Source organism: Perca flavescens, chromosome 13 (assembly GCF_004354835.1).
Source record: "Perca flavescens isolate YP-PL-M2 chromosome 13, PFLA_1.0, whole genome shotgun sequence".
In the NCBI taxonomy this organism is placed as follows: domain Eukaryota; kingdom Metazoa; phylum Chordata; class Actinopteri; order Perciformes; family Percidae; genus Perca; species Perca flavescens.
This window is the reverse complement of record NC_041343.1, coordinates 13,599,011-13,621,864: the sequence shown is the minus strand read 5'-3', so window position 1 is coordinate 13,621,864 and position 22,854 is coordinate 13,599,011. Positions and strand designations below refer to the sequence as shown.

At 39.0% G+C, this 22,854-nt stretch overlaps 1 protein-coding gene across 3 annotated transcripts; it reads right to left on the bottom strand.

Annotated features, from left to right (window-relative positions):
• Positions 1-1,211: 1,211 nt before the first annotated feature.
• On the bottom strand, positions 1,212-22,589 carry pld2 (phospholipase D2). 3 transcript variants are annotated; one of them, XM_028595050.1, is made up of 25 exons: positions 22,438-22,589; positions 16,684-16,747; positions 15,608-15,765; positions 15,390-15,517; positions 14,450-14,592; positions 14,219-14,312; positions 12,939-13,004; positions 12,791-12,849; positions 12,452-12,697; positions 12,208-12,351; positions 12,028-12,111; positions 11,821-11,899; positions 11,588-11,698; positions 11,289-11,492; positions 11,002-11,158; positions 10,786-10,904; positions 10,188-10,301; positions 7,122-7,226; positions 6,572-6,660; positions 6,197-6,310; positions 5,663-5,709; positions 5,245-5,379; positions 4,408-4,561; positions 3,915-4,032; positions 1,212-3,794 (listed from the first exon to the last, which is right to left on the bottom strand). In XM_028595050.1, coding segments are annotated over exons 2-25 (2,895 nt in total). In that variant the 5' UTR covers positions 16,686-16,747; positions 22,438-22,589; the 3' UTR covers positions 1,212-3,569. The 3 variants fall into 3 exon arrangements, with proteins under 3 accessions (XP_028450851.1, XP_028450852.1, XP_028450850.1); XM_028595051.1 differs by lacking the exon at positions 16,684-16,747; XM_028595049.1 differs by lacking the exon at positions 22,438-22,589 and having other exon boundaries at positions 16,684-17,382.
• Positions 22,590-22,854: the final 265 nt, after the last annotated feature.

Below are 22,854 nucleotides of genomic sequence, written 5' to 3'. Positions count from 1 at the left end.
TGCTAAAGAGAAGAACTGTAATGTGGCTGAAATGGGTTGTACTTTATTATTTTATATTATTAATTAACAAATTTCTGTATTTTAAAATGTATTTTAATTACAAGCAGCCTATAGGTCGTGCCTGCACCACATATTGTTTCTGTCAGAAAACATACAAAATTTTACTAATGATGGGCTGCCACAACAGCTAAAAAAAGGAAATAAATAAAAAATAAAGACAAAGTTTATTTAGGTTTTTTTTCTCCACAGGGGTAGTCAGCCAATAAGGGCAAACGGGTTGTTGCCCGGGCAACATTAGCCTGTACCTGTGCACGTCCCTGCATCTCTAATATACCTGTCCTGCACTGACCTACTTTGTCACTGAACAGATCTCTTACATAAGTTCAATTAAATTCTACTTCAGCTGGATAACTAAAAAACTGCTAAATATCATCCATAGCGTGTATTTTGTCATTATGTGACGGTTTTCTGTTCTTTATTTTGCTCTGATGTGTCTGCCACCTGTATAGCTAGTAGTCAAATAAGACAGGCCGCCTACCTTATCTCTAACAGATCATAATGCTTGTCAATAATGCATGACTCATTTCCAAAAATCATCCACCAAGACTTTAAAAAACAATCTGGCATGCCATAAAAACTGAGGCTAAATGTCAATAACCTAGGGATTGCATTTTTGCTTTATTGAACATTTCAGCATTCACATAGAAAATAAATTAAATTAAATTTTTGTGTTAAATATTTTAATTTATTTTAATATATTTCCTATAAAACATCCCATCCCGTCCCATTTCTGTGTCCACTCAGTCTCAAAATGTCTCTATTAAAATAGATTATTTCAAATCAGTGGTTTCCAGAGGATACAAGTAGGCTACATTATCAGAAATATTAGGATTTCTTTCCCCCTCTTAATTTTACGCAAGCTTGTAAAATGTCACAATCTGTCTCTAGATGATATCAGTATTTCTGGCCGTAGAAAGCAATTTTTGATTAACACACATCTTTATAGTGGTCTATTGTCGGGATTTTAGGAGCATCGTAAATAGAATTATGATTCTCTATGTAATATTTAAAGTAAACATGCCATTACAGAAAATGCATGTTTTTTCCTATTTTCATATTAAGATATTGTTTATATTTATACCGTATGTTCTCACTTAAATAAAACCCTACATAGAAAGTTTGCCATTTTAAAATCAAAGTAAACGATTCCATTAAAAAAACAAGTTTATTGAGGAAACAAGAAAATTAACAAACCTGAAAATACAAGTTGACTGTACTTACATGTAAGTGATTGAGTAAGAATTGCATACACAAAGGTTTTCAAGTGGTGACTGTTAATGGATTATACGGAAAAGTTAAAAACACAATCATCTATTAGTAGTATATTCATAAAAATATATTGGTAATGCTGGCTATTAGTTCAATAAAAATAAAATTCATGATAGAAACAGTATAAGGTTACTTCTCAGTATATCACAGACATTTCTTCTGAATCTTTTAAACAAAGAATAACCCTCAAGGCAACCATTTTGTGCTTAATCAGAGAGGCTAAATACCCAGCTTCCAGTGTGCATGGGATCAAAGTGGCCTTTTGAGACCTTCGGAAGAAAAGTGTGACTAGTTCTGAAGCCAGCAATTTCTGAACACATATGGTTTTCCTAGCTCCTCTGTGAAAGGGGCTACATGTAGAGGCAAGGCGGCATTCACGTGGGACACTTGGCATCTGTTAGATTCACAGACACGTATGCACTGAAACCACCTTGGTAGTGTTGTTGACTTGTGGGCATGTCATGAAAGCGTATGAAGAAGTCTGTACAGTTTCACTGGTTCTGTCATAGGTTCAGCAAATTTCCACTTTTTGGGATTATGAACTGGATTATCACTTCAAGTATCCATTAACATACAGGTCTCTTTAAAATACATTGAACAGGTTGTTTTTTTTTTGTTTACCCCCACAAAGTCCAATGAGAACACCAGCAAAAGGTTAGGAATATAAAACATAAAGTCCCATTCAAAAATTTCATATACTGCCTATTGTCTGCCTCTTTGCTGGTTGTTCTTTAAACACTCTAAAAACCTTGACATGATACAAGTGCTTTGCAGAGGCACTGATAAAACTTGGCATGAATGTGTGTCATGTAAGAAACCTTCAAACATGTAAACATTGTGTTTCCCCAAGTGTTCAATCTCAGGATACAGCACTTACTCACTTCCTCCCACCTTGGTCAAACTATTTTTCTGTCACCCATGTCTTACAGCTAAGGAATCATGCATCACATTTTGTTATTGCATAAAAGTAACCCAGGTCCTGCTTTTCTATATGAGGAAGGCAGCATCTGCTGTATGTTCTGCTGAATTATTACATATTTCCAAATCAGCCAATGCAATGTTTCAAAAGGGGGATGCTACATATTTGTCCAGTACAACACTTGCTCAACACAGTTCCTCATGGCTCAGTAAAGGGAATTAGCAGGTTTTGAGGTGTAATTTTATATTTAAAAAAATATAATTGTATATAATATATAAATAAATATATTGTGGTGTGAGGCTAAAAATATGACTCAATGTTGCTCAATTGGAATTGCACCATGAATGAAAGCCACATTATGTCATTACTCAGTTATAGTGCTATGGCCAAATGTAATGCCTCAATTAAAGCCTGGTGCATGAAAATTAATATAGATTTGCAAGAAATTTGATGGCACCTGGACACAGAATTATTATTATTTATTATTATAGTATTAATTAGAATTGTGGAGCCCACACGGAAATAGCTGAAGTAGATAGTGGAATGTTCTGTTCTGCTGACATGGTGATATAATAATTCAATCTGGTTGTCATGGTGCCTTTAAAAGACAAAAACAATTAACGGTAAATCAACCTAGCACCCTTTAATTATCTTTTCCTCCTTTTCTTTCCCCTCTCACAGTTTTCCCACCCAATCTTTTATCCAAAAATATTAAAATGACTTTGCTTCCACATAATCTATCCGATTTCAATAATACTTTTGATTTTCCAATACAGCATCCTGATTTAGTATATTATCCCTCTTCTCAGTACTCTCCCCTTTCTGCCCTATCCAGTCTTTATTTCAGCTACAATCCAGTCATCTCTTTATATCCGTCACCATAACAACCACAAATGTTCTGACAGATTTGCTGGCACTGCAGTAAGAGGTGAAGCCTCAGAGGGAGGGAGGGAGGGAGTGAGGGAGTGAGGGAGAGGGAGAGAGGGAGAGAGAGAGAGAGAGAGAGAGCCACCCACCCAAAAACCTTGCACCAATAAATGTACACTATGTTCCCAGATCATGTGAGATGCTTGATGAATAAACTGGCCAGTTCAGGTGAATCTACTACATAATAAAATCTACATTTCAGTGGTTATGTTCAGGCTAGCTCATCGTCACTCAAAAAGACAATATAAAGAACTTGGGTTTTCCTCACCATTGGAGTGTCAGTCCTGCAACTACTTTAGTGTACTGTGCTGAACATTAGAAACGACAAGGAGGAGCATGTGGTACAGCAGCCCTTTAACTGTTACGTAGTGGTCTGATCTGGGCTGAGCTGCGGTTATGTCCACAGGCCGACAGGAGCCATGCCTTCTTTAGTGCCCAGTGGAGGCAGCAGGTTCTCCTCACACAGGAACCTCAGGGGGAAGTGGACCAGCAGCCCTCGGACGGCCTTCAGCTCCTCTATGGCCTGCTCAGGGTCTGTGTCACAGAGGCGCTTCTTGCTGGAGTACTCCTTCAGCTCTCGCATGTTGTGGACAGAGTTGTGGGGCAGGCATTTGAAGACCTGTAGTAGACCGGCCAAGGAGAACAAAGGAGATGTTAGAAAAACTGAAACTACACATTGCTACTCTTAAGAATAAAAAGATTGTGATTTATGATACACCGGCATTTATTTTATTTATACCTTGTCATAAATGGTGGCATTCAGTTTAGCAGGTGCATTCCAGTTCAAGAAGAAGAATTCATCGCTGATTGGATCATCAACATTGATACTTGGGTCTGAAGAAGCTCCAACAAGAACACTGGTGGTGAAAATAAATAATGGCCAAACGTTCAGCAAGCACAGTGCATTCAAATACAAGGGTTCTGTCACAATATGGTTTAAAGTTCTTAAGTTAGAATTAAACTACATCTTCTTTGCATGTGGGGAACTATTGCTATTTTTGGACAGGATTGTCATCTGAGATGATTTTCTTGTAAATCAGAAAATATATAGGTGGTTTCTCACCCAGTTTGCATTTGGTAGCTGACACTTCCAATAAATGCAAACTATACTATTCTTGATGTTTTTCACGACAGGCAGGTAAGGTGATACACTCCCTTTAAAACTGTATTATGTCTAGAGGTAGTAACCGTTAACAGTCATACATTAACACAATGTCCTATTTCTTCCTGACCTGAAACACTGTTTACGCAGAGCGAGGGTGAGGGGTCCTGCCTGGTACTCCTGCCCTCCCATGATAGAAAGGACACGCTCTTCATCTTCCACAAACACTGCCATCTCACTGTCTCTGCTGCCCAGCATGCTGCGGTCATTGATGTTGGCGGATCCTGGAGCACATTTGGAAAGCAAGAGCATTAACAATCTGTCTTTTCAGAAGCATCTCTCATCAAACCAGTATTCAACGAATGAAGCAACTATCAGAATAAAATATCCAATAAAAAAAATTGTAAGTATTCCTCAGAATGAGTGCTGCTGCTTTTTTTCTAGTTCAGCACAGTCTAATCTGTATATTTGTTGTTCAGAAATGGATTTGAAATGAAATGTTGCAGGCATATACTCTATAAGATATGAAATCTGTAGAACTCAAAGCTGATAAATCATCATCATGGGGCTGTGGAAGAAATTCAACCTTGGCAAACAAAACACAGAATTACAAGGGCTTTAAAGTTTGAATCCCTACATTTTATTTCCTGTAATAAAGGCCATGCAATGTTTTGCCGGTTGAACAATCTTAATGTGATCAAGCAGCAGTGGGAAATATTAGGTTTGCATTAGCGGTAACTTAAGGCAGCTTTAATACGGCATTAGGAGAGTGAACATAACACAGTGAGGCTGATATCAATGAGATAAATTACAAACAGTAAGACTGGATTACATGCATGCATTGTTTCCTGGGAATCCCTTGTGTGTGAAGGCAATTTGAATCCAGCGCAGGAATGGCAAGCTCAATGATGACTCAAGAGCAAAATGATAATCTGTCTTGGAATAGTTTGTGCCGGTGGTGACTCACCAATGATATAGCAGCGGTCATCGGCAATGAGGGTCTTGCTGTGAACATAGATGAGCTCTGTGACAAGGGACTGGGAGAGCTGGGAATGTGTTCTCAGGCCGCAGAGTGTGATGTACTCCGTCCACAGGTCCTTAACTGGGGGGCAAACCAAAATCACATAATTTACAAGTGATAATACAAAAACTGTGAAAATGTATTCAGAAACTCACAGAGACTCTTAAAGTGGATGTGAAAAGAAGAAGAAGTCAAGGGTGAACATGGAGACTGGTGGGCAGATACCTAGTACCAGTAGCTTCAGTTTAAAGGAGCAACACGAAGAGAAAGAAAGAAACATGTTAGAGAGGAAACAGGTGGTATTTTATGTTGTCAAGTGGATTTTTGTGTGGAAATGAGAGCAGATAAATGGCAGAAAACTCACCTTCACTAAGTCTTGACAGGATGGAGTGCTCCCCTCGGCACATGGTCCTGGGACATTATTGTCCATTAAAATGACATAATTAACACAATATAGGACAATTATATAATAATAAATCATAAAAAAAAAAACCTATATAATAATCTTGATAAACAGAATATCTTCTGTTAGTTCACTTCTGGGTGTAACATTCACCACAAACTTGGAAATCTGGTGGATGAATTACAAAGAGTGAGACTTTAATAATACTGCCATGCTGTGTACTGGCAGTAACAACAGGGTGACTGGGCTCGTCAGAATAAAAAAGGTATATACAGTCTATGAAAAGGTCTCAAGGACACAAAACCTGTGATCCACATCGTTTTAACAGTCAGTGAGAGAGCTGAGGAAAATCAATTACAACTCTACATGATTGGAGCCAGAAGAAAGTTCAAAGGTTGTGTCTCTTTGTTGTTTCTTTAGGTTATTGTAAGTTATAATGCTTGTTCTGGTCTGTGGGCTGAGTGCAGAATGATAACAGGAGGAAAGGGCTCTCACCTGAAAGTAAAGTGCAAAATAGCTTGGATGGCATTTCCACCTCCTGCACCGATGTCTCCCTCAAATCCAGGAAGTAGAGGAATCACCACAAACACTCTGTACTTCTTCTGCTCTCTGCAGTAAGACACAATGTTAACATTTGCATTGTCTCCAAGTGTACTATTTAATCATTAATACAAGTGGACTATTCCTTTTACTCATATTTCTATTCTGTGTTCTGATTTGTTAGGCAAATGCTGGAATGTATTCTTTTTTTTAGTTTAAATCCACTGTGAGCTTCATGAAAAACTGCTTTATAACTGCAAGTTTCAAGAATGTGTGTATGCAAAATGAACAAAGTGCCACATAAATCTGTCTAGTACACTCAAACCAGACCTGTGTGCACGCAAGATTCGATTCACAATTGCATCACCGATCCCATTATGGACAGTCTTCCCATCGGCACAGCTGATGAAGAACTGGTTCTGAGGGCAGAAAGGAGGCAGATGGTGGCTCGGTATGAGGTGTGGGCTAAAACAGGTAGGTACTGTAGCTGGCAAGGACGTGACCGAGCCGTGATTATATTCAAACTCATGAGACTGCATGATGACACGAGACACACATTGGCTACAGAATCTCTCAGTAGCACGTGAAATGAACTAGTCAAATGGTATGTACGTAAGTAAGTAAGAATCATGTGCTGAAACATCAGAAATAAAGGGTGGCCAATCAATCTATACAAATAGATGTATTTTCATACATTCTTAAGTGTTGCTAATAAAATTATTTGAGGTTACATTATCATTTTTTGCCAGGTCTGCTATGATTGACAGTCTGTTTAAATGCTCAGATGTAAAACAAATAATTAAAAAGCATAGGTGGACATTATCGGTAATGCTATCAGGTACATGTTTGTCTGTGACTGGCCGAAGCATTCCTGCATTACCTCGATGTAGATGTAGTGCTCGCTGTTCTCGATGGTGTAGATGTAGGCATTGAGGATCGAGTTTTCACAGGTTCCAGTAGACCAACGGTCGGCAGAGCGCAACACCTAAAAAAAAATGTCAGTCCATGAGACATGTCCTCTGATTTGCAAGTGTAACCCACTCGAAAATAGCTTATAAACAGGATTAGGTTATTTCTAGTTTAATATTATATTATATTAATGTATTTGTATTTGATTACTTGTAGTTATATTTTCTTTGCACACCATATTTGTCCAGTAGGTGGCAGTGGTGGCGCTGCATAGTGGGAAAAACTGCTACACTGATTTTTAGAGAGAAGAAGAAAAAATAAGAAAAAAACAACGGAACGATAGTGAGCTGTAGTGATGTGCGATACCACTTAATTCCTATTCGATCCGATACCAAGTAATACCCAGGCTGGTATTGCCGATATACCGATACCAATACCAATACTTTTTACGTATTTTATTTGTAGTGTGATGTGACAAATAGTTTAAAGTAAAAAAGTAGGCTGTAGGCTTACCAATTCCAAAGTAGGCTATAGCTGCATAATGACAAGACAATAAACTACTCTCATATTATTTAATTATAAAGAAAATCTCAGAGACTTGTACAGTAAAACAGGTTGAAAATTACACACAAATAAAAAAATGTCCACACACAGCGTCACTGCTGTCTTTACAGCTAAAATACAGCCAGACGTGACTCCTTTTGCAGTCAGCCATAGTCACTCTGCAGTCTGCAGTCGTAGCAGGAAATTAAAGAAGGGCTGTTTCAGCGGCCGGCCCGGTCACAGAGCCGCAGTGCACTCACAACTGACCAGCGGAAGGAAAAGTAGTTCCTTGACTTTTCAGGTGACAACCTTATATACTGTCTATGGTGACAACAAGTTACTTATGATAACATAAACCACATAAACACTCACTCCAAATTACTGAGTTTAAATATCGATCTTTTTATATGAGAATCGATACTAGAGCAGGAGACGTTGGGATCGTAAATATCGATACTTTAGTATCGATCCGCACATCACTAGTGAGCTGAAGCCATGTTTAGATTGTCCACACTGAATGAACAAAGTTAAAAAAAAAAAACTACTTCTGAGGAAAAGCAGAGAAAAGGGGTCGAATTTACGATAAGGATATTTTTTTCTTGTATTCATTTTCTCCGGTTGTTATTTTTATGCATGATTTGAGAGAGAGAGAGAGAGAGAGAGAGAGAGAGAGAGAGAGAGAGAGAGAGAGAGAGAGACAGAGAGAGAGAAAGAAAATGTGTTATTTTGGGGTTATTTTATCAGAGCTCTAAGGTCATTTTATTTTTCTGTTTTCTCAACGTATGTGGAGAAAGGTTGAAAACCAAGAGAAATACTGATTTTCACAACTAAAAAGGACATTACAAAAGAAAAGAGAAACAAGATCATACTGTTGGATAATTGATGTTTAATAAATGCCGGCTATATGTTCTGAGTAAACTATTTTGGTATTGTCTCCTCTTTTGAAAAGTTCCTTAGAAAGGCAGCACTTCACTCTACATTATAAGTGCCCCTTACACAAGCAGTTCAGTAGCTGTGTCTTCTTTGCCTTACACATCATAATAACACCAAATAAACTTTAACATCCAAGTGTAGCACAAGAATTACCGAGAATTACAAGAAACGAAAGTATTAGGCTAGTACTTCTTAAAATACACTAAATATTTTTTTAAGTACTTTTTAAAGCTTCTGTTGTATTATATACTTGTAACAAAACCGAAACCTGAAACTGCTGCCATCAGCATTGTAGTAATTTCAGATAGTGATGTACTCAGCTTGCTTCTTAAATTAACTTCTGCTTTACTTATGGGAAAACTATAAGTTCTACAGCACTAGCACAGAATGTGACAACTGAAGTACTGTCCCTGAAACCTGAATCAAAAAACTGAAATTGATTGGATTGAAAAGCTACGGCATAATAGGGAGCAAGGGTCAGCGCTACAGGCCACCGCCCACAATAGAAGAGGAAAATACACACAGCAAATGCTGTTGTTACCAATACTCACTGTCTGAACACTTCAAATCAATAACAGAGTGAGAATGATAGCCTCTATCATGCCAGTTATATTGCTAATGCTGGCGTTAGCCATGCATGGATCACATTTCCCATGAAGTCCGTTGCAAAGTAGATGCTGTCTCCCATCCCCGTCTTTGGCAGTGCATGTGTTTTCTCTGGCTAAACTGAACAGGACAGACACGTTGAACGAGATTTTCATCCACAGGCTTTACTCTTGTTCCACCATCTGCCATCGCAAAAAAACTCTGAATACTTTAGCCGCACTTCAAAAGCCAGAACAGTGTTTCTTTGTTGTACTGTAAAGAAAACCATTTGATTTTCTGCTGTTAAATGCAAAGTAGAAGTCAGTAGGGGGTTTCAATCTCCTTTTTTAATTTTTTTTATTTGTTTACAGTAATTACATTTTACTAATTTCCACAAAATAATATGGAGATGACCAGCAGCATGGTTTCTTTTATAAAGGCAAAATATGTGGATTTCCTGTGCTGTCTGTGACACAGAAGTCTGTTTCCCACATTCGTACATTAAGTTTTCTGTGTTGTCATCATGTGTGTAAAGAACCCAAGACTGATATTCTGTGTGTTTTCTGGCTGGCTCTAGTGTAAAGTCTATCGCTGGTGTTCTCTTCAGTGTTTGGTGAGCCCGTTTTACAACTGGCCACTGTTCTCCATCTGAACTGCCACCCACAGTGACTAGAAAGAAAGTCTGATTGATCTCGAACACTAATATCACATGGGATCAGTCTTTGTATATCTCTGTCAATTCACATTTTTATTCTGTTTGTTCAGTAATGTAGTAATATAATAATAATAGTCCGAATAGACATATATATTTATTGATTTATCAAGATTTTAAAGAGCATCATATAGCATGCACATTGTCCATCATTAACTGTAAGATTCATATACTCATTTTTTTCGGTTTTCCTAATAAAAATCCCACACAACCTTTTGCCCAGGTCAGGGACTTGGTATTTGGTGAATGTGCGTGCATAAATACCTGCACTTTGGCCTTCTTGGATCCAGGCACAGTGAATGAGTGTGAGTCAGCAGTGCAGTGAGACTTGGGAAGAAGGTAAGGGTAGAACTCGTCCTTGTACTTGTTTTTGAAGATCTAAAGAAGACAAAACAAATGAATGAAATACAGATTTGTAACCTTCCTATTGGTCATGTTTCACACAGAAGCCTTGTTTAAAAGTTAGATTAAGTTTGTTTTACTACTGACTATCTGGGTCATACTTTTGTAGTTGTGACTAATTAACCCAATAGGTTAGCAAAGCATAACATAGTAGAGACTATAAACAGCTTACAAATTTCCAATAGGGCCACGGCAAGACAAGTCAGGTTTAAATAAATATAAACTTATTTAAAACTGTGTTTTGACATCCAAATAACTGCTTTAAATAGTTACAGTAAAATATGTGTAAAAGTCATCTGAAGCTTGTATACCTGACCATCTTTCAATAGCACTCATGCTCCAGTCTCTAAAATGATGAAGATGTTTATAATATTATGCTAACATTTGGAGATTCTGGCCAAAACGATGACAATAAAACCTAGGTAGCTTTAAAATGACAGAACTTTTCTTTCAGTCTGACCTTGGTGAAGTTCCAGCGCTGGATGAAGTGGCGGGCTACATCCCTGGCAGCTCTGCCATGAACAGCTGCAGACAGATCACGCCACGGCATGCGGGGAACTTGAGTACGGTCGATGTTATCTGGAAATAAATATAAAAAGCAATGCTTTCAACTCCCTGTTGTCAGAGCCTCTGTGTTTGCATGTGTGTGATACTGAAGGAGATTTAGAGAATATACCTTCAAAGGGTCTGTCCAGTTGGACCCAGTCTTTCCTGATAAAGTTGCTGTAGTCTTTGCCAAGCCACAGTTTATTGTTGCAGGTCAGATCATAAGGGTCCTGCTCTGCTTGCTTATCTGGTTCGGATGGTTTAGGACCATCAGCCACACCATTACCCTGGTTAACAGAGGCATCTATTAGTGTCTACAGGGAGTGTGACATATTAAAAGAACACTGGTTCATTAACTACAGTAAAACATATTCATGCTCAATCAGTGGCAACAAGCTAAATAGAAAAATGTCTTACTCCTTTATCTCCTTTTGGCTCCCCATCGGTTACACTGTTGGCCGTCAATCCCAGGTCAGTTAGCCGGTACTGGTTGGTATCCCACCTCCCAAACGCCAGGTCAATCCCCCCCACAAAGGCCACCGTTTGGTCAATAGCCACCATCTTTTCATGGTGAGCCCACAGGAACACCACAGAGGACACATGGTCAGGATGTCGCATTACCTGATGCACATAAGGGGTAAATTTGACATTAGAGCATGAGATGAGGCCTCCGTTAATTGCGTATAACAAATATGTATATGTGGGATATGACAAACCTTGATGTTTGGGTGCATATTCATAAGAGTCCTCTTGCTGTGCTCACTATTGATGCCAAGTGCTAGCTCCACCTCTTTGTACAGCAGGACACACACTTTGACTCCTTGTTCCTGCAGGAAAAAGTTTAAAAATAGGCGACATCATTTGAATAAGCGATCAGCACAGGTAATGTAAAATATGACAATCATTTAATTTGCATAAAAGAATAAAACAAGACAGAGAGAATGCCTACTGCTTTGCGTTTGAGGATTTCATCTAGACGCCAGTAGTTTTCAGTTGCTGGTCGCTTTAGAAATACTTCAGGGCTGAGCCTGACAGAAAAGACATTAGCATTATTCACATTAGAAATACACTTCATATGTAGCTAAAATATTTAAATGGTACAACTTGGTAAGACGAAGCCTCTTCATTACCGAATCCAGATCTTGCTGACACTTACCACCAATCTGTGATGAAGATTTCCTCCCTGGCTTGTTCGAGAGAATCAGCCAGGTCTGCAAAGTAGCCACCTCCATTCACATACCTACAAACAATATCCATGCACCATAAAAGTTTAGCAAATAAGAGTGCAATGTGAAGACAGAGAGTTGTAAATCTCAGGTAGAATAACGTATCTGACCATTTAGTGAGTGTGTTCTCCCGTGGTGGTGCAAACCCCTCGAAGCGATGCACTTTGAGAAAGTCACAGGTTTCTGCCAGCCGGTTGATTTCATGACTCCACCAATGAGTCTGTCTATAGTTGCTGCACTTGATGATCAGACTCCTGGACAAAAACAAACAGGCCTTGTATGCATCACAAAGACAACATTACCCCAGGCATAAATATATGCTCTCAGTGTGTAGGCAACACACAGCTGACCTACCGAGAGAAGTTCTCAAAGCAAACTCCATATCTGGTGTCTGTGTGAGCGTTGCCCACTTTCACTTTGAACTCTGGGTCAAACAGCAACACAAAGTTGATATGGCCGTTGTCTCGGTTCGTATACATCAGGAAGGAGTCTTTCACCACCAGCCAGCGCCGTGACCAGCGAAAACAGAACTGATGATGGCCAATGCAGTTCAGGCCTTGGATCCGGTGACCCCCAGACCTCTTGAAGATGGGTCCCTCCCTGAGACAAGTTGACACAATTAATCTCTATTATGCACTTAGTCATTCCCCCACTTTTACTTGTGTGTCACACACTCTCAAGAAGTTTGCTTACAAGCCTTTGGGTCCGAGATCAGTGACGAAGGAGAGAGCTCCGACAGAGAGAAATTCCATCTGAAAAAAAGTAGATGAGAAAATAGCATCATGCTACATGACATCCACTTTGTATGGGTGTATGCGTGTTTTTGTTTTAAAGCTATTACCATGCTGTGATCATTCCTACAAAATGAGTTCTCCAGCAGACCATTCAGGTACTCCTCAAGGTATTTCTGCAATAGAAAAGCAGGTAAAGAAAACTTATATTACATATAAGAATTATACAAATTTTAAATGCAACTCAACACACAACATCCAGAGTGACAAAGCCATGTGCAAGTGAGTCAGTGGGATTGCCTGAAACTGTAGTATGAAATTTATGAAATTGTCATTGACCATTCTAAGACATTGTTTGTTGTGTAAACATGGTTAATTACAATATATTGATGATATAATTTGAAGGGCACATGTATCCTCATTTACAGATAATTGTTATTGACAATAAGTACAAATAGATAGATAAGAAAAATAACATATAAGGATAATTTCATTAACTGAAAATCAACTATTACCTAATTTTACACGCTTTTCTAATAAATACCCAGCATGGTACACCATTACCAACAGCAGAACATCAACCTCCATTATCCAGAACACTGTTAAACTTTTTACCTTAAAGGTATCATATGTTACTCATTTTCAGGTTCATACTTGAATTTGGGATTTTCTCCTAGATTAGAACATGTTTACGTGCTTTAATGTTCAAAAAACACTTTGTTTTTCTCATATTGTCTGTCTGAATATACCCGTATAGCACCTGAAATGCTTTGTTTTAGCGCCTGTCTCTTTAAGCCCCCCTTACGAAAAAGCCTGGTATGGTCAGATTGGTCAGCAGGTCTTCTGCATCTGCGCTCTCAGCGTCTCTGTACCGTCATTGCAGCCGGGGAATGACTGTAATGGCAATGTATTGGCACTTACTACCTATATATTGCATAGTTGTGACATCACAACCGTCCAGAAGTCCTGGCGGCTTGCTTAAAGGCACAGTTTCTTAATTCAGGCTGTGTGCATTTCTCTGTGGATTGAGAGTTTTTATACTTAAACAATATGTATATAACACCAAGACTGGCTTTATAATAAAAAAGGACATGTAAATCTCACTTTTTACAACATGGGACCTTTGAAATGATTATCTATTATATTTTCACAAAAAAGTGGCAATCCCAAAATATATAATATATATAATATTTCCTATTAATAGAATATCTTATATTGATCAGCCTGAATAAGGATTCAGCAAAGACCAACACAGCAGTAGTAGTATGTATCAATATTCTTTGAATAAAATACATTTTAAAATCTTGTTACAAAAACAATTGTGCACACATCACTAGTCAGTATGTATACTGTATATACTATAAATGTATCTGATTCACTGGTTTGATACCAATTTGCTAGAGGTCCTCCTGGTCCGTTCAGTCCCGTGTAGGCTGGGCATTTCCTCTGACATGGCTCTCAGCTGTTGCCTCTCCTTTGCAAATCTTTGAGAGAAATTTAAATATTCAAAATACTGTGACAGTGCGACGATAAAAAGTCATCACACGGATTTCCACTGAAAATAAACAGAAAACAAAAAAGGTTGATTTGCATGATTAAAAAAACAGATTTGTGCACCGACCTTCCCAGAGGCAGCAAGTGAAGCATCATCTTGTGCTTGTAAAGGTCTCGATGCAGCTCCTGAAAGTGCTTGTACTTCCTCTTAACAGTCCAGTGGAAGTGGCCATGTGTTAGTTGCACTGTGTATAGGGTGCCTACATGGACCTGGAGGGACATATTGAAATGATGTACATAAGTGTGGTGGTTTAAAATGAGACAATATTGTACATTCTTAGAGCTTCTTTGTAAAGAAATGCAACATGACCTTGTAGAAATGTACAGTAGCATGAACGTTCAAGGACAAAAGACTGTCAATGTGGAACTGTAATAGTTATAAAGTGAGCTCCTGATTACTCAAATATTTTGTTAAATAACGGCCTTAAGTCCAGAGGCCTCAGCAGTAAAACCAGGCATCCCAGAAACATCCACTTCCTCAAACAGTCTTAACACTATACTCACCTGCTCTACCTTTGCATTGTATATCTACACTTGAAATTACACTCAATGCAAAGCAACTCATCATGTTCCCAGCCTCCCTCTCTATCTGACCAACAGTAGTCTAATATAACAGCTGAGCCTGCTGGCTCAAAGCAAACACCTCACAGCCCCCAGACAGCAGTTCAATAACCACACAATAAAAAGGGTGGCTGACAGTTTGATCTGCAGTTTTACTGCTTTCATAGATTGGTATACTATAATGTCAGTGTAAAGTACAGTCAAGTTTAACTTCAGGGTGTTTTCAGTCAGGCTGTAAAAGATTAGATATTCAAAAGTGATCATGGTTGGTCATATAGAAACAGTTTTGACATGGTTATAAAGAGTGACTAATTGAATGTAAATGTCTGTGCTTTCACCTCAGGCTTACCTAAAGTTTTCTATAAATACTAGCTTTCAGTTAACAACTACCAAACTATTTTTCTTTTTTTTAATGATTTTCCATATATAGTTAAAAACAGGTGTACCTTTGAGCGAGTAGTGTGTTTCTCTGTGTTCTCCACTCTGCATGTAATAGGGATCCCAGGCATTAGGGGAGGTATCCCTTCCTCTTTTATTTCAGGAAGATGATGCACCACAAGGAAGGGACGTCCCTCTGTGATTTGGAAGATTAGACCCTTTTAATAAATAAATTCCAATAAAGTTTCAATGGTAATGTATTTATAAAAGGGACAGTTGTTCTTACCACTGCTGGACATGAGGCCATCTATCTCGTCTGGACTCAGACCTTGGGCGTCACGCGAAAAGCGCCTTCTGGCCAGGTTTTGGGCCGTCGAGCTTTGAGCCACTGGCTCTACCACATCTGGGCTGGCCATTGCACTGTTGGTGCAAGTGCCAGCTGCCCTGGTGCAGAGACAAAAGAAAAGGGAGTTTTACATTTAAAATCCAGAGTGTATGCACCTTGTCACCAATAAGTATATACTGTATAATGTGCACTGCAGTGGCATGCATGAGACAACTACTGATCAAACTAATGTGAAACTGAGACCAATCTACAGCATAATGAGATTTTAAAGTCACTTGAAGTTCACAGCGTTTCATCACCTCAAAAAATAAACAATAAAGTGATTCAGTATTCCAGTAAAGGCAAAAGGGAAGTAGATTGCAGGCAGCACCTTACAGCATTGTAACGCCACAGAGTGCAAGTTTTAACTTAATTAATTGCATAATTAAAATATCTTTTATATCATAATATATTTTATATATATTGAGGAGATTCAGTGTACTATATATGTGCTCTATACATGGCTTCATAATGTCTAATTAACCTAAATTCTTATTAGTTTATCTATGTGTTTATATTCACTAAAAATAACATCACTAGATGAAGCAGCCACAGCAGAAGTTGCTTTAATTTGGGTTGCATTAGTAGCTGTTGAAGTATTTATTTTTTTATTTTTATTTTACGAGGAATACCTCTTGAGATGTATCATCTCATTTTCGAGAGGATCCTTGATAGAACCAGTTGTTGACTGAGTAACAGTAGCAACAGAAACACTAGTAGAAGTAGTTGTGTAAAAGTAGCAGCAGTACTATTGTTAAACCAGCATCAGCAGTCAAAGTAGCTAATACCAACACAGCTATTACACGTGGAGACATGGTTCAGGTATCTGAAGGGTCAGTGAAATAATCTGACAGGACAAGCAGGTTATTCAAATTAATCTAATCCTTCAGGAGATCGACATAATTACACAAGAACCAGCATTTAACTCAGTATCACTCTATGTTAGAAGTAAATATTAAAATGCCATTAATACATACATCACAGACGTCTTCTGGTATTTATCTGTTGATCAGGTCATAGGCACTGCGACATACAAGAAGTCTAGGACACAGCAACCAGTGGTAGAAAAGTGCGTGTGAACCCTTTTGTATAGTGTGTGGGAAGATATCTTTGACTGTCAGAATGTTTCCTTGGCAACAAGGCAAAGGGGAAGGAGTGTACGGGAGTGTACGTGAGTGTACGTGAGAGAGTGTGTGTGTGTGTGTGTGTGTGTGTGTGTGTGTGTGTAAAAGGAGATAGAGAGCGTACAGAGTGGACACAGCCTGACCACAAAAGCAGGCCGTCACAGTCAGAACAGACTACCTAGGGAGGCCAGGCTGTGTTCACTTTGACATAGAAGAAAAGTTGAGACACAATCTCACCTCCTACTATACTGTGAGAAAAAGGAGAGTTTTTCCATCTCCCCGATCCTCAGAAACTGGCCTATTTATGTGGGGAGAAAAATCAATATGCAAAATATACTGACTGTTGCCATGCACTAAGAAAAACAAGCTCTGTAATAAATGTTTCTGACTTATTACATCTGTAGTGTCTTTGTGTGATTAAAGTGTATTTGTTGTCTTGTGTTTATCTAGTTTGTTTTCTTGTGTATAACATAATTATTTGTTGTCTTAGTAGAGGCAGTCTCGCTTTGCCAGACCATCCACATGCTGTGGAGCGGAGGAGGGTCTGGGCTAGTCCACATAGCATTCTGGGATGGGAGAAAAAAAGTGCTCTGGTCTATTGGGATTTCTTTAAACCAATCACAATCGTCATTGGCGGCTCCGCACGGAGCCGCTGTAAAATAGTTGTGCGAGAGAAAACTCAGACTTGGACAGATAGTCTAGCTAGTTGTCTTAATTTACGATGCAGAGATCTGAGGAGCAGTAAACCAAAGGGCAGTTAAGTGCTAGTGTTTCGTTTTTTTACACTCATAGCGTTTTAAAACTTTCTTGTTGCAGCGATAGAGACAGTAATGTTTTTATATTGTTTACTGTACGGAACTCTCAACAACAAACTGCCAAGTCTGATCGCCGATTACATGATTGGCCACCGCAAGGTGACGTCGGGTTGCATACCCCCATTCAAAATAGAGATGGCCCGATACCATTTTTTGCTTCCCGATACCGATTCCGATACCTGAACATGTGTATCGCCCGATACCGAGTACCGATCCGATACCAGTGTGTCATATATTTTATTATATTTTAACAGCTGTATACTACTATCCCTGTATGGATGTGATATTATTTCTATCTTTGTGAAACATGAACAAACACAAACAATGAACGCCACAGAACTTTCTTTTATTGTCCAGTTTGACCGTCAATTATAACGGAAGAAGAACATAAATAATCTACTTTAACTTAGATTTTCTTTAGGGCTTTATTACATGGTATCAGATCGGTGCATAAACTCCAGTACTTCCCGATACCGATACCAGCGTTTTAGGCAGTATCGGAACATCTCTAATTCAAAATGAATGGAAAGACCTGTGAGTGAGGACCGCAGTGTGTGTGTGAATGCAGCCTAACATGTCTTATACAGAAATGGTTGTAACAGTTTTTCTTTCTCATGGAATTATAGTTAAACATTGACATTTTCTCTGTTGTTTTCAGTCAATTATGGTGGTCCTTTAGTAAGATTCAGAGTTCTTAGATGTCATCATCATCATCTTCATTCCCAAACTCTCAATTCAATTAAAATAAGCATTATTGCCATGAATGTTCAAGTTACTTTATTGCCAAAGTTAATTTACATATTGTACTAGAAGAGCAATGGGAGAGCGCAGACCTCTGCCAAGGCATGCCCTATCTCAAAATGTCAATGCAATGTGAATTTTCCCAGTCGGGAACCCATTTTTTCAGATTATTCTGACACCACATGAATACAGCACAAATGCTCCATCTTGCAATGTTAAAGAAATTGAAAAATAGTTTGTATCCGCCTATTGATTCGGATCCGCTCCAAAATTGAATGGGTTCTTTCTTGGCCCATGCTACACCCTTCTACCAAGTTTCATGAAATTGGGCTAGTAGTTTTTTTTTTTCCGTAATCCTACTGACAGACAAACAAACAAACTGTTAGTTTAGAAATAATAAAGTTTTGTTATTTCCCTGTATTTATAGTTTCCTTTTCCGCACTTTTGGTTCCACCTGCTTCAACTTCAACACAATGGATATTTTCAAAGAAATGAAACCATGAAAGTGCAATGTACATGCAAATGTGTGTGCTAATGTTTGGACTCAAGACATGTGACACTTCACAGCACTTCATAAAATAATAGCCAGCCAGTTTTCCCTGAAGTACTTGCCAAATTGCATCACTTGTAAAACTCCTAAAAACACAAAAAAGTGTTTTGTGCCCACTAAATGTAGGAGAAACTACACAAGAGCTTGAGTGGCAATTTGCAGGTAAAAATCAGGGCCAATACTGAACACTAGGTGGGTATAGTGCATCACCTAAAGGCTATACACAGCATCTAAAGACTTAAGGAGTGGCAATAAAAAATAAAAGATGGGTGATTGCTCCAATAAAACAATCACTAATCAAGCTGGGATTATTTCCTATGAAACCCATATTAGGGCCATTTCCACTTAACTATTTCTGAACTTTTCCGAGAATTCTTTTGTTGTTGTTTCTACTTCCATTCCGCCATATAAGTTGACAACATTAAAATTAAAATTAACTTACAGCCGTTTGTTGACTAAATAATATTTTGCCAAATAACCTCTTTGGTCTGTTGAGTGCTATACAAACTGGGATGTGGATGGATGTTTACCCTTAAAAGGCAGAGAAGTCTTGTGTTATTTGACAAGATTTTCTTGTTTTTTGTTTGTTGGAGTCAAACTTTTTGTCTTACATTATTTTTGTCTTCCTACCTGCGAAATACAATACACCCCACCCAGAGTCCTCTACAACATGAGCCAAATTTGCCAGAAGGGAGTGCTTTAACTGAAAGCCAAGCCACATCTTACACACCAAATGGTCATATGAGCATAACTGTTTGTGTTTGTATCAGTGGTGCTTGTTCTACACATATTTTGAACAACACTGAATCAGTCACCACTTAAACTTACCAGCAGCAGTGACTGACAAGGCTGTGAGAGATTTAAAGCCCTTTGTGCAGGATTTGTCTATTTTCTCTACTACAAACAAAAACTTATACCATCAAAATGATTAAAAAGTTGCTATAATCATATGGAAATACCCCACATAGGGGCTTTAAAGAGCAACTTGAGACCAGCTTAAAATCATGTTTTTCTGCAGACCTCTAAGGCTGCATTCACACCAAATCAGGCACTTTGGCAAAAACGCCAGTCCTCCCATTCATTTAAATGTTGGTAGTGCGTATAGACTGCGGCAGTGGGGCCTGCAGGGGATGCTGAAATGTTAAACAGAATCCACTATTCGATAGGACTGCCCCCTTAGTCGACTACTTTTGGGGGGTTATTTTGCAGTAGGCCTACTTTATATTTTCTCATATTCTAGCAGGGCGAGTGCACTGAACAGTGTTTCCGGAAGTTGGTCTATAGATATAAATGGTGATGATGACACGGCAAACTGTCACACCAACAAAGCTTGGTAAACGAGACGGGGTCCACGTTTCAACATGATTGGTTGGGTGGGTTGCTGACATCGCTGGAGACCCCTAACGTGCCCTGGTTGACAGCCCTACTTTTAGAGAAACGTAATTAACCCAACGTCACGCTGCGGTGGCCAATCACATATTTGGCAGCAAACCACAATGAAGTGTAATGTTATGTTTCACGTGTAATCACCAAGGGGGTAAGTGAGCATCTGTAAAGCATACCTCCTATGGAAACATTTTGATGCTAACAAGCCATCACTTGCCGTTAACATTCCATTGACTGCCATTCATTTTGGCGTCACTTTGACAGTGAATAGCTTTACATCTGAAGCGTTTAAAGACTCTATTTTTCCATTGTTTATTTCTAAAGAAATACGACAATGTATAAAAGGCTCCATTACCTTGTATCTCACGTTATGGCTCCGTTGAAGGCGTTTTTGTAAATTTAGGCTAACGATTATGTCATAACCACATGACTTTCTGTCGCATAGTAGACAAATTATCGTATAGTCAGGAGAAGCTCGCAGGCAGTTTCGACTTACATTAGCTGTTGAAGTTTAAAGGTGCTGTAGGTAGGATTGGGAAGATCCAGGACCACAACTTCTCAGTCCCTCCCCGCTTTCTGCTAAAGCCCAAAATGGTCTCAAAGCCCCTCCCCCACAAGGGAGAATGAATGTGTGTGCATGAGCAGTGATTGACAAGCAGTTAGACACCCCCCTGGCCCCGAGTGGTGCGTCTGAACAGGGAGCTGTGGATTTTTGCAAATCGCACTACAGGCTGTAGGTGGTGCCAGAGATCTTTTTTTTTAAATTACATGCTTCATGTAGTTCTACTCGAACATAGGTTAAGTTTCAGCAAATATGACAGAAAGTTAGTTTTATAAGTCTTACCTACTGCACCTTTAATTACTAATGTTAACTAGCATTTTAGTTAGTAATTATTAGCCTGTGCCCATGTTATCTCCTTACATATACCTACGCTCTCCGTCTCTGCAAGATTGGGAATGATTGAGATTTCTCTTGGCACAGCTACCAGAAGACTTACAACTTTCAGACAAGTTGCTCACATCACATCAGTTTGAGGCTGCGCAGCATCACTCAGCCATCACCGGAAAAGTGCTTCTAATTGACTTCACTGGTCTCCGTGGAAATCTACGGCGTTGCTTTGTCCATTATTTTACGGTCTATGGTAGTCACTCAATTTGGCCTTGTGCAGCAGTTTAAAACCCACCGACCCAACAATATGGGCCATTTAAGTGACACTCCAATCAAATGTTAATAAGGTAACTCTCTGTCTGCCTTAGCAATTAGGCTACATGCAGTGTAGCATTGATTTAAAAAAGGTGTCATTTTGAACACATTAGATGATCTGATCTACACAAATGTTTATGTTCCTTGCTCTAAAGGACAGTTATGTTTTTAGAAACAATATAGGCTATGTGTGTGGCATTTAAGACATAGGCCTACTGAACACGAGTCTGAAACGTGCAACCAAATGACAGGATCTGGATATGTGTCATACATTCCAATGACTAAAACAACAGTGCTGAGTCAACTATTGTCGCCTTAAATAGGAGTTCTTCCTGAATAATTTAGCGTTTTATCACATGTTTAATCCCATCGCATAAAATGACAAGTTTTGAAACGGCCAATATACAATTTTGCTGATAAATAGGCACTTTTGCCTATGTTTTGAGAGTTGATGGTAGGCTACTACAGATTAATGTGTATACGTCATCAGAACAGATCACAGTCCCTTCATCTTACACCAGCATCTGTATGATCCGTCTTTTAGGCTACCCCACCGAGACAGTGCTATTATTTTAGGTCTCCGAAAATCAAGATTGACTGTAAAGGTTGAAAATGCTGACAGCTATATATGTTTGGTCCCTTTGGTCGTCTCCACCCATATCGTTAGCCTGGGTTCCTACAGCGCCGCATTCCACAAATAAACTACATCTCAGTTTACAAAACTACGCCACAAATGTCACCTGGCGAAAGTGACAACATTTACATCACACCCACGGTATCTAGCTAGGTATACGCGCCTCGGTGCCGTGAACTCGAGAAATCGAGGAATCCGCAGCTGAACAACTTTCCACCGGCAAAGCTGCGACAGTTTAGCCAGAGTGAAATAACGGTAGGCCTCAAAATATACTTACTTTCAGCTCAATCACGCCGCGACTCAGCACAGCTGTTCCACACGCAGGATAAATCGATATATTCAGGCTAAATATGTTATCGTATCCAAGCCTGCGCTTAGAGTTAATTTGTGTTCCCCGTAGGTGATGCACGCTTTAGTCCCTCCCATAGGGCGCCCATGCATTGACAAAGTGTGGAAGATAAGAGAAAAGGAATCTTAAAATGTGGCAGCTTGTTCACAATATGCAGCATGCTTATCGCGTTGTTTTATGTTTACATTCTCTAAAAAATTTTTTTAACAAAGTCGCAACATGTTGTGAAACAAAACAGGCTTTTATGTTTTTAGGCCTATTTGTGCAGCTGTATCAGCAAACATGCATGAAGAATACTGTTCACGTTGTGAGGTCTGAGCTGTTAAAGAAATGTGGACTATAGGG

Coding starts and splice junctions, on each gene's coding strand:
- pld2 (XM_028595050.1), bottom strand. Junction 14,593..15,389: donor AACACACTACTCGCTCAAAG/GTACACCTGTTT, acceptor ATGTCCCTCCAG/GTCCATGTAGGCACCCTATA. Junction 6,661..7,121: donor AGCACTACATCTACATCGAG/GTAATGCAGGAA, acceptor TTCTGCCCTCAG/AACCAGTTCTTCATCAGCTG.